General features: G+C 34.2%; 1 protein-coding gene across 50 annotated transcripts in view; it reads left to right on the forward strand.

The window, feature by feature from the left end:
- Nucleotides 1-12,579, forward strand: part of ANK2 (ankyrin 2) — a 571,823-nt gene that overhangs the window by 377,222 nt on the left and 182,022 nt on the right. For all 50 annotated transcript variants that reach the window (XM_065545385.1, XM_065545376.1, XM_065545380.1 and 47 more), the window contains 2 exons: nucleotides 5,717-5,815; nucleotides 8,384-8,482. In XM_065545385.1, the coding sequence (XP_065401457.1) occupies nucleotides 5,717-5,815; nucleotides 8,384-8,482 (198 nt within the window). The remainder of the gene's footprint in view (nucleotides 1-5,716; nucleotides 5,816-8,383; nucleotides 8,483-12,579) is intronic.

Raw genomic sequence — 12,579 nt, forward strand, 5'->3', positions numbered from 1 at the left:
CCAGGGAGACATAAAGGGGAGGAGGTCTCAAAGTGCAGTTTCTGAGCCAGAATCACCAGCTAGTTGATAATTCAAAATGTTCAGTTCAGGATTATATGAATTAATGCAATTAAGCGCTTAGAACAGAACCTTACACAGAAGAATAAACTGTGATACGTTTTAGCTATTATTTAAATGATTTGCTGCTCACTTTTAAATTTAGTTTTTACGTTCCTTTAAACCATAACTATTATAACAAGTAGTTCAAATAATTTTTCTTCTTTGAGCCTTATATAAATGTTTTGTTTTTATACATGTTAAGCCAACTATTAAAGAAATAATTTACCTATATAATCTTATAAAATTAATTTAACCAAAGAAATGAGAGACTGCATGAAAATGGCATTTACATAGGAGAGTTGAAGCTGCGTATGGTGGCTCACGCCTGTAATCCCAGGACTTTAGGAGGCCGAGGCAGGAGAATCACCTGAGGTCAGGAGTTTGAGACCATCCTGGCCAACAGGGTGAAACCCCATCTCTACTAAAAGTACGAAAAAAATTAGCCAGATGTGGTGGCACGCGCCTGTAATCCCAACTACTCGGGAGACGGAGGCAGGAGAATCACTTGAATCCGGGAGGCGGAGGTTGCAGCGAGTCGAGACTGCACCACTGCGTTCCAACCTGGACAATAAGAGCAAAACTCCATCTCAAAAAATTAAATAAATAAATACATAAATAGAGTTGAAATAGAGTTCAGTAGTAAAATTGCAACTGTCTGAATTATTGACAAGGGTGACTACTAATAAACCAAGTTCCTTTTACCCATCTGCTTCCTAGGTTTTATTGTAATTCAAAATACTTTTAAAAGATAAATCACTTTTGCATACATTAATACGTTTGCTAGCCTAGGTAAACGTATGTTGAACTCAAAAATGCTCATTTCATCTCATCACATTTAGCCAAATCTTAGTGATGGAACGAACATTGGCAGGGCTGTGGATGGGGAGAGCAGGAATATATACATGTATTACTGTTTGCATCTAACTAGGAAATAATAATACCTTACATTTGTTTATTACTTCATACATTACAAACAGAATTAACCTACACTATTTTATACTCTTAAATAAATATCTGAGGTAGGCAGAGTAGGACATTTTCCCTTTTTACTATTGAAGAAACCTTAAATCCTATTGTTAGGACTGGAGAGCCAGCATGGGAGCTCAGATTTCCTGTTGCCCAATGCCTGTGTTCTCCACTCTGCCACTGTCCCTCTCAGAACCCCAAATATGGACATGATTTAGCCAATATTCTCAAAATGAAGAATTCTGCTCCATCCCATTGTCAATCCTCTTATTTGCATCACAACACCCATCTAAAATGAAAATTAAGTTCAGAAAACTCAAATAAGCCTACCACCAAAACCATTTCTTTTCTTTTTAAAAAAATTTTACTTTAAGTTCTGGGATACATGTGCTGAACGTGCAGGTTTGTTACATAGGTATACATGTGCTATGGTGGTTTGCTGCACCTATCAACCTGTCATCTAGGTCCAACAAAACCATTTCTAAATGTCCATTATCCTCCCTTAAGTGATCTTTGTGAGCGCCAATGTTTTATTTATTTGATCTAAAAGGTTATCTAGTTTCCCCAAGATGACCTCCTGTCTCAGGTCTTGACTAAACTTCTTTAGCTTTTTTGTAACCCAGAGCATGCCTGCATGTGCACACACACACAGATGTGTGTGTATAAAAAGTTTCACCAGAAACCCCTCAAAATCTATACTTGCCACCCATAGTGCACTCTGTTTTTCTTTATGCTACTTCATGATTTGAACCATGCTGATTAGCAGTCCATTAGATTGAATTTATGACCAGTTTATGCATCATGACCTACAGTCTGAAATACTGGTTTAGCATTTAATTATTTTAAATAAAAAAGCATGGGTTTGGAAATCAGATAGATCTGAGTTTGAATTTTTTGCTCTTCCTCTTATAAGTTATAATGATCTTTGAGGCAAATCACTTGACTTCTGAGAATTTTAGTGTCATCATCTGTAAAATATAATAAAATATGCTGTAATATAATATATGTAAAATGTAATAGTGATTCTTACATCATTAACATTTCTTATTCTTTCATTCATCAAATATTTCTCAGCACTCATAACCTCTTCATTTTTCTTGATTTTAGTAAGATTCCGAAGACCAAGTTTTACAGTTTTTTCTTCTCTCAGGCTAATTCACTACCATATTCAGTGTCATCCCCTATATTTTAGGGATTGTATTATTTAAAAAAAAAAAAAAGCCCTTGATAGGGCTAGACAGAGAGCAAAGATCAGTGGCCAAAAAGGGACTTACTATCCAGAGGCGCTAGACGGGACCCCACTATGGATGAAGTAGAGATCACGAAGCAGACTATATAGAGTGACATCTTCAAAGCGTTCTTATTCTTTCACTGTGAAATAACCAATAACCTGAACAGCCAAATTCCAAATCTCATTGTAAATATTTTTAAATTAATGAAGGCTTAGTAAATACCACATTAAATTATCATTTGGGAATTTAAAAGAAACCCTTGAAGACCTGAGAGTAACTAATAAAACAAATATCTTCTTGTATCACCTATAGTTTGATTTACTTTGTTAAATCAGGAACCTGTGGAGACCAGCCAAGGACACAGTCAGTTCAGTTAAACTGTGTCTGACAAAGTTGGTGCATCATGTACTTTGCTTTTCCTGATCTTCATAAAAAACTAAATACATCCTTAACCCCACCACAGTGAGTAAGTACCCTTGGTTTAGAGAAGCTACCGTGGAAGAGATGGGAAAAGTGCAGATAAAAGATATATGGGTGTTAAGGAGTGAGAATGGATAGAGAATATGTAAATGTGTCATTTTCATTTTTAATTTTATTTTTTTCTTCATTGTATAGATTATTTCTTTTGCCATTGTCATTTTTTTAAATTATTTTTTTGCCATTGTCATTTATACTAATGGCACAGTGAAATTGTAGTAATATTTCACAACTATTTGTATCTACATTTATGGCACGTATTTCATCTTGAGAAGAGTTCTTGACTTAGGGGAATCTTGACACTGAAGTCCGTTCAGAGTGGTGGTGAGGACTGAGAGGCCAAGTTTCACTTTCCTTCACAATTACTGCCTTTGGATGTGCCCATTTTCTCTCTATCTCTTTCTTCTAACCTCTTTCAAAAACTTTCAAGAGCTCATATATTTCAGTTGGCTTCTCCCAAATATTTACATTTTCATAGAATTAAAAATGTTATATAAGTTAGTTGTACTTTTCTGATATGCAAAAGACTTAGACTGTGAAACTCTTAATTCAACATGTAACATTTGCAAAGCAGGGCAGCCAGAGATCTGAAAATTAAATCATTGACAATATATGCTACTGTGTAGTTGATTTTCAGTTGTTTAATAATAAGTATTTGGAGGCCAAATATTTATGGGGACAAAAATTACATAATGTGTCTTTACTTCTCCCTTGGAACCCAGCACTGAGAGCTGAGCACTTAGTGGGCACCTAGCAAATGCTTATGGATTAACAAATAAGTTTGTATTAATTATGAATTTATAATAAGGTGAAAAACAGTTTGATGGATGATGATGCAAACATTTAACCTTCATGTAAGTTTAGCTGTATCTTCTTGAATCTGTTCCTTAACTTCTCCAAATGGACTCCTCTGTGGTTTTTCTGTATATATCAGAAACACTCAAATGGTTCCACGGACATTTTTATTGGCTATCTGTTCTACCTGGGGTCATCCACTAGCTTTATATGATCATACAAAGGCAGTCAATGGAGAAAATATTTCATAAAATCAGCAAGAGAAATAGTGAATAGAGCTTATTATAAATCTGATTATGAACAAAATGTTAAAATACTCTTTATAAAATTTGATAGAAGTGCTAAACAAAAAAGATAACTTTGTTCTTTAGGATTAATGTGCGCATGGTTGTTTCAATGTAGCATTATCATCTTTTTAAAAAATCTACCTGATATTTTTAGCCATTTTAATGGTATTATATGGAAATAGCATTATTCTGAAGTTGTGATATCAAAGATGATATCACGCCTGGAACTCACAGATCTGCAAAGCCCAGCATCAAGCTCACAATAAGAACTCAATAAATATTTGCCGATTGTGTCAAAAGACTAAGTTCGTATTATTTTATCAACATTAACTTACATAAAGTCAATATCAATGACTTATCAACAGTAGCCTGCTTTGTTGTTTCCCATTTGGTATGCAGTATATATAAAATTGAGAGATACTTAAACCATTGCTAGAAATGAGTCTGACATAGTGAAACTGATAGATATATAGAACATCGCTGGAAGTGAATCTATACCGTGATGCAGCTTCCCCAAATTACAATGTTAAAATTATTCTCTCATAAATTTACATTTCAGTAGAAGACTGTTAGATAGCACATCTCTGAACTATAAATCTGATCATATTACATATCATTATCATGCCTTTTGTCTCTAAATTTGGAGGCCCTATCAAGAATATCAAGACTGTCTTGGTTCTCTGACTGTAGCATCATAATAAGATCATTTTATTGACTGACTTCAACTCAGTAGTCAGGAATTAAAAATGAAATATTATTATTATTACTATTTAATGTTACAATATAAGAAGAAGGACAGTTTCTATAACCTTCATATTTAGTACAACTTTTTCTTTTTTACATTACAAGTATGACTCATGGTCATTCTTAGATAAGTACTCTTCTATAACAATCTACATAATGTAAATAATTTCTATATTCCATTTCAACATCCAAAAACATTTATGATTAGCTTCTGAGATTATTATGAAATAACATTTTGTAGCATTACTTGAGTCTATATGATATGTGTAAAACAGTGTATTTCAATTTGCATGGGAAAAATGTTAATTTATTCAGTATCAATATTAGAATACCATCTGTATAAGACAAGTGGGCTATGGAAGCTAATAACTGGCACCATGAACCAGCTGCTAAATTGTCACTTTATTTCTATTGCTCTGTTTAAGCTTTACTACTGTGTCAGTTGAAGACTTTAATCCTTGTTTTGAAGATGAAGAAACTAATATTTATTCTGTTTTCCAGGTTGAATTAACTTAATACTTTCCTCTTAAAAATTTGTTCTTGATTTTTAAAATCATATTAATTTTCTTCTAAGTTTCTTCCAAATTGTTGGTCAGTATTTTGAGTCACTGAGTAGCTAGTTAGAGTGAGTTAGTTATAATATTAATCAAGGTATAACTGTTGTCTATAAATCCTAGGAGGTGTGGAGTACATCTTCGTAAGTGTGAATAGCACTTAGCAGAGTGCTGCTTTGAGATACAAAAGGACTGAAAAAATCTAAAGCTGTACATGTTCCAGAAAGTGGGCAGAATTTAATTTTGCACCAATACAATAAATGATATAAAATTGTTCCTTTAAATCATTTAAAAAATTTAGAGATTTCTTAGTTTAAAAAAAATTTGTTGAAATGTAGTTGCCAAAATCCATGTTTCTAATGAATACTTACCTTATTGCCTCTCTGAATCAAAAACACTGAAATTAGTCTCTCCTAAATTAATAGATTCAAGATTCTAATGCAAAAAGGAAAAAAAAAAAAGAAGTGATCAGAGTCTGTCTGTTCTCTGGGTTATATGCTTGGCAGGACACTGTTTGCCTCATTACTTCACTTCTTAAAACCTTGTTTGTTTCTTCTCTCAGAATGGACTCAACGCTCTCCATCTGGCTGCCAAGGAAGGCCACGTGGGGCTGGTGCAGGAGCTGCTGGGAAGAGGATCCTCTGTGGATTCTGCCACTAAGGTAATATTCATGCTGGTAGAATATTTTTTTCCTTAGAAAAGTGAGAATTATTTAAAGCTTTTCATTTTCATGTATTTTTTTAGACAAGGTCTCTTTCTGTTGCCCAGGCAGTAGTGCAGTGGTACAATCACGGTTCACTGCAACCTCCACCTCCTGGGCTCAAGTTACCCTCCCACCTCAGCTGCCTGAGTAGCTGAGACTATAGGCGTGCACCACCATGCCCAGTTAATTAAAAAAAATTTTTTTAGTATAGGTGAGGTCTTGCTATGTTGCCTTCCTGGGCTCTAGTGATCCTCCTGCCTCAGCCTCCTAAAGTGCTGGGATTATAGGCGTGAACCGCCACACCTCACCCACTTAAAGCTTCTTTTCCCTCTTGTACATTTCAGAGGTTGGCTAGAATACCAAGATTCTTAACCTGCAGAATTAAAATTAAAACCCTCTCCATTAAACTCTGCAGAGTGAATTGTTTCATTTAAAGACTTATGGGACATGAGTCTGAAAAATCTGTAAACCTGGTTTCTAAAATTTTATGTTTCCCCCTTTGATTTACAAAGAGGATGCGATTCACATAATCCTTTGTAGACAGCAGCACCTGTTTTCCTATGGTTAATTCATTTTTTAAAAAGAAACTGATGTGGGAAATTTCTCTATGGAAATTGAACAAGTAATTTTAAATGTATACATTCAGTTTGGTATGAGACTATGCAGAATCCTTTATACTCTAATAAGAAAAGAGATTTTGGGTCATGGATTGAATTATCAGGGTAATATTAGATTTTATCATCATAATGTGTTTGGTAAGGAAATTGGACTCATTTTTAAAGAAATGCACGGAATGCTTGGTAAACCAGAAACCGTTCCTTGATGCTGCTTTTGCTAAAAAATATTTGAACTTGTCAACGATTCATTTCATAAACAACATACATTTAAAAAACTATCATCAATGGCAACAATCTTTGTCTCTTGAAGGTAAAATTTTATTTGGAAAAATACAGTGCTAATCAGAGCCCAGCCTGCTGACCAAGCCTTGAGTGTGATAATATGGCTGTGGAAGATGCAGAGAGAGAAGTCAGACACTCTGGTCTCTAGATGGGACACTAGTCTTATCTGGAGTAATGAAACAAAAAAAAAGTACAAGAATAAATTAGAAATACGGCCAGTTAACCTGGAATTCCAATGCCTCATGCATAATTGCCAAAATGTGCATTGGTTCTGCTTGTAGTATAGTAAACGGCAATTCTAGCAGAAATTAAAAAACAAAAACAAGCTAACAATTTTTGGCAATTCCACAGAAGTAAACATGTGAATTCATTATATGCAATACATTTCTTACTTTGAACATAAAGAGAGAGTAAACATTTTTATTAACATTTCTCTCTGGCACATCAAATACATTTTAAACAAATATTTAAAGGATATCTATTTGAAGCCCAGTTCACTGGCTCACATCTGTAATCCCAGCTACACTGGAGGCTGTAGCGTGAGGAGCACTCACGTGAGCCTGGGAGTTTGAGGCTGCCACTGTACAACCCCACCAACATCTATTATTTTTTGTCTTTTTAGTAATAGCCATTCTGACTGGTATGAGATGGTGTGTAGTTGCCCACGTTAATATAGTGTATTCATTAAGCCAATTATTTTGCTTGCTTAAGTGTTTATTACTATTTTTGTTTTTCCTTTCTTCTAAACTCTATTGATATTTTTAAAATTAGGCTTACTTTTAATCATAGATTAGAATTGTAGAATTTCCCAGAAAAGAATCTCATGTTTTTAAACAGAAAAAAACTGAGGCCCCCAAATATTAAGTGAGTGCCTAATGCTCCCACAGTGAGCTGGAGACAGAAAGAGAACTAGAGTCCAAACTTTATGGCCTGGAATATACTGGTTTCTTTTTTTTTTTCCTTTTTGTTATTTATTTTAATCACATCACAGGTATTTTTAATATCTTGGCTTTTATTTTCACAAAAAGTTTAAATTATTTTTCATTGGTGTTGGTGTTGTGGGTGGTAAATTTCGATGTAGCAAATGGTAGAAAATCATTGGTACTGTTATGATTTATGTAAAATTTATTTTTCTTATTCCCAACATATTCCCAAGTGCCCTAGTAGCTGCAAACACAACTATAAGCCGTTCGTTTCTCTACCACTAAAAATTCCTGGGTTTCTTTGCAAGGTGAAAGAAACTCAATGTTTCAGTAAACTTTCTTTTTAGTTAATATTTCTTTGCAGTAGGATTCTTTAGTTGTTGATTAAATTGCATGAATCTCATGAGATACTGACACATACACACACACCCCCTGCAAATTTTTGATTCATTGAAAACAGTCATTCTGTGTTAACACTAACCAATATTGTGAAAATAGAAAAGGAAGACACTATACGAGGTGGCCAAAAATTTTTTTTTTTTTTGATGGTAAAAAATAATCTCTTCATAAGTGGCCTACTATCTTGATAAAATAACAGATTTTAATTGGTTAAAGTGATTAGCGAAGTTGAAAATGCCTGCACATTTTGATTTCTGCAAAGTTCAGAAACCTTGAACATTTTCTATTTTGTTTCTCCAAAACAGAAAGGAAATACCGCTCTTCACATTGCATCTTTGGCTGGACAAGCAGAAGTTGTCAAAGTTCTTGTTAAGGAAGGAGCCAATATTAATGCACAGTCTCAGGTATTCCATCAGATTTTCCCTGATGTACATACATTTAAATTAGAACAGTTTTGTGAAATTGATTTAATGGGTTTAACTAGCTGTTTTACTGATAAATTTATTATAAGTGCTTTGTTATTTATTTTAGCCAAATTATTTTATTAACTTTTATGATGAAGTTTATTTTTTCAACATATAATCTCCCTTTTAATGTAACTTAGCACTTGACAAATGTAAGTCTATCATCGTCTCTAAGTATTTTTCAAAAGAATATAAAGTGCTTTTTTTCAGAATGACAGTGACATCTGAGAAATATGAATTATTCATGCAAGTTTGGTGTTACTCTATAAAAGTATTCTCTTTCCGTAAATTGAAAATATTCTTGAAAGATTTACATTCCAGTGGAAAATCTGCTATAAGGTGGGAATAACACTACTTTGGTCACTTTACACCCCCAATGTGAGCTTTACTAATAATAAATAGGAAATGTATGGTTTTAAAATGAAATTAAGAAAAAAATTACACAATAATTACTTAATCAAAATTATACTATAAGCTTGATCCACCTCCCCTTTTTTTTTTCTGGTGGAAAAGGGGAGAAAACGTTGTTTCGCCCAAAACTTTACTCTTGATATCTATTATACCATGTATGCATGTGGGGATTGAGACATATATCTTTATGATAAAATTCATTCTCTCTATTTTTAGGGTTTTCTCTTTTGCCTTTCTGATAACACAGACTATATCATGGAGGGTATTAGCAAAATACGCCAGCTCTGTTCCATCTGTCCTTTGGGATAACCTCACCAGCTTGCCTTTGAAGGCCATTGTGTAGGAATATGTATTAACTATATAGTTCATTCATTCATTACCTAGGCATGGCTCTAGTTCTATAGATGGCACAAGTTCTGGACCTAGAAAATACAAAAGGCAATGGTTAAATCAGCCCTATTTTCTTTGATTTTAATTTTGGGAAAAATCTGTTGAAATTATGATAGATAAGACATTATTTTTATCTTTGTAATATCATGCTATTTTAATTAGTCACATTTTTTTCCTTACAACTAAAACATTCAGTTGGATGCATATCCATGTTTTAACATGTATTGAGAATATGCCTTAGTCTAAAACCCTTACTAGATGAAATTTTTATAATTTGGTACCTTCTGTAAAGAACATCTGTATTTTTATAAAGTATAATGGCATTTTAGGCTTGGAGAGAAAGGTCCCTGCAGAAGCTACTGCTCCACCATAAGTGATTCAAAACTTTTCTTTTTTAAACTTTATTTTGTTTAGATTCAAGGGGTACATGTGCACGTTTGTTACATGGATATATTATGTAATCAAATAGTGAACATTGTACCCAATAGGTAATTTTTCAACCTTCAGTCCCCTATCCCCCTCCCCACTTTTAGAGTCCCTCGTGTCTATTATTTCCATCTTTATGTCCATGTGAACTCATTAGCTCTCACTTCTAAATGAGAACATGCTGTATTTGACTTCCTGTTTCTGAGTTATTTCACGTAGGATAATGGTCCCCAGCTCCATCCATGTTGCTGCAAAGGATGTAATTTCATTCTCTTTTATAGCTGGCTAGTATTCCATGGTGTATATGTAACACATTTTCTTTATCCAGTCAACCATTGATGAATGCTTAGGTTGATTGCATGACTTTGCTACTGTGAATAATGCTGCAATAAACATAAGAGTGCAGGTGTCACATGTTCTCACTCATAGGTGGGAGTTGAACAATGAGAACACATGTACACAAGGCGGGGAACTTCACATGCCAGGACCTGTCGGAGGGTGGGGGCTGGGGGAGGGATAGCATTAGGAGAAATACCTAATGTAGATGACAGGTTGATGGGTGCAGCAAACCACCATGGCACACGTATACCTATGTAACGAACCTGCACGTTGTGCACATGCACCCTAGAACTTAAAGTATAATAATAATAATAAAAAAAGAGTGAAGGTGTCTTTTTGATGTAACGATTTCTTTCCCTTTGGGTAAATACCAAAAGTGGTATTGCTTTGGGTAGTTACCCAAAGCAGTAGTGGGATTGCTGGGTCTAATGGTAGTTCTGTTTTTAGTTTTTTGAGCTATCCCAATGCTGGCAAACCTTTCTTTATATCAAGAGAACATCTTTTTGCTTTAGACAGAGGTTCTCAAACTTTACTCTGCATCATAACCACCCGCATGGTGTGTTGAAACCCATGTTTCTAGGTTCCTAGAGTTTCTGATTCGGTTCTGGAGTGGAACCTGATAATTTTCATTTTTTACAAGTTCTCAGATGATTCTAATGTTACTAGTCCAGGGACCACATTTGTGAACTGCTTTAGCAAACATGAGGGAAAACTGGGTGTAAGATATTGCAGTAAGATTCACAAGGTATAGATTCAACTACATGACTGAATCAATAATGTACTCATAAAGCATGAAAATGAAGGCCTGGTTAAATTCAGTTGTTCACTGGAGGTTCTCCTAACTTTGACAGGAAATTCGCCTACACATCGGTGCTGTTAAAATCTGTGAAGAGCGTATTTTACTTTTCTCAAAATGACGAACATAGTGTTGTTATAAAAGTTGATTAGTAGTAAATGCTGCAAGGTAAATGCTTGTTAAAGCTATGATACCAGTTATTACACAGTAGTTGTTGGAAACATATATACTTCGGAGGCTTTTCAAGGAGAACAAGCTAAAACCATTTAATCATAACTTGCTTTCAGAGTCATTGAGGCTTTTCTTTATAAGACGTAATCATGCCATATTATAACAGATCTTACAAGAAGGGTGGTATCATTATTAAGATGTTAAAATAATCCCATTTGTTATTTATACTATTAGGTCAATTTAAAATTTATATTACAGAGGATTCTGACAAATAGCTTCAAACTGACGTTCATATTGTGCGACGTTTTAGAGTAAGAAAAATTAAAAATTAAATTTTAGAATATTTTTCTAATTGTTTTTCTAAGTCTTTTGATGCGGCCTATGACATTATTTCCTGTATTGAATTTATGTACCCATCATTAATAGTTGAAAAAAATTATTATTACTTAGAATATTTTATAATATAATGATTAAAATTAAAATACATGAAATTATATAAGAGGGTTGATTATTTTGCCCCTGTGTGTGAGCCAATCCCAAAACTGATGGTTTCAGGGCCATTGAGGGCTGATTTGAGTTCCTCCACAGATGTTATTTCTCTCAGTACTGTCTTACGTAAGATACAGGGTTCTTTATGTGACAATATCGGGTGTCAAGTGGATGGATGGGAGACATGCTCATGGCAGTTAAACAGTCTTTTCCTTTTGAGAACCAGAAAAAGGACATAGGGATCCTGAATGTACAACATAATGTCTGAATTTTGTATTCAAGTGATACCTTCTTCCACATCTTTCTAAGAACATAATTTAAACCATTGAAATGCAGAATAGTCTGAAATTATAGGAACATTGGCAGCTGCATAGTACTATGCCTTTGGCAAACTTCCGAGTTATTTGGAAACAGACTGCTAAAGTTATTTTTGAATTAGGAAGATAAAAAATTTTCTGAAAAAACCTTCAAGGAATATATTCAGTAAAATTTTTCGAATTATAGGTTATGGGGAAATACACACTTAGAGATTTTTCTGCATTTTGCATATAAACTATGAGATTCATGTGAGGCTTACCTCCACATGACACGGTGCCAATTTTGATAGAGGGTGTCCTTAGTTCATTAAGAGTTCCAGAACACCAGCTGGATCAACTTCAGTACTTTAAATGATATAGTACAATTGATTTAGTAACAATGAACATTTTTCTAAATGTTTTTCTAAGCCTTTGATAAGGCCTATGACATTATTTCCTGTATTGAATTTATGTGCCCATCATTAATAGTTGAAAAAATTATTAGTTGAAATAATTAGTTGAAATAGTTGAAAAAATTATTTTGGTTTCTTTGTTCAGCAGTGGTATCAGTGTGGCCCCTGCTGAGCCAGTTCTTGGTGTGATTTTAAGTATTGCCCCTGACCATGTAGCTCTCTGGCTTGGTTCTGTGGTGTCCTGGATTCAGTGACATGGAGGTCTCATTCATGGTGCCAGAATTATGGAGTTAGAAGTCAGATTAT

This window comes from Macaca fascicularis, chromosome 5 (genome assembly GCF_037993035.2).
Source record: "Macaca fascicularis isolate 582-1 chromosome 5, T2T-MFA8v1.1".
Taxonomy (NCBI): Eukaryota; Metazoa; Chordata; class Mammalia; order Primates; family Cercopithecidae; genus Macaca; species Macaca fascicularis.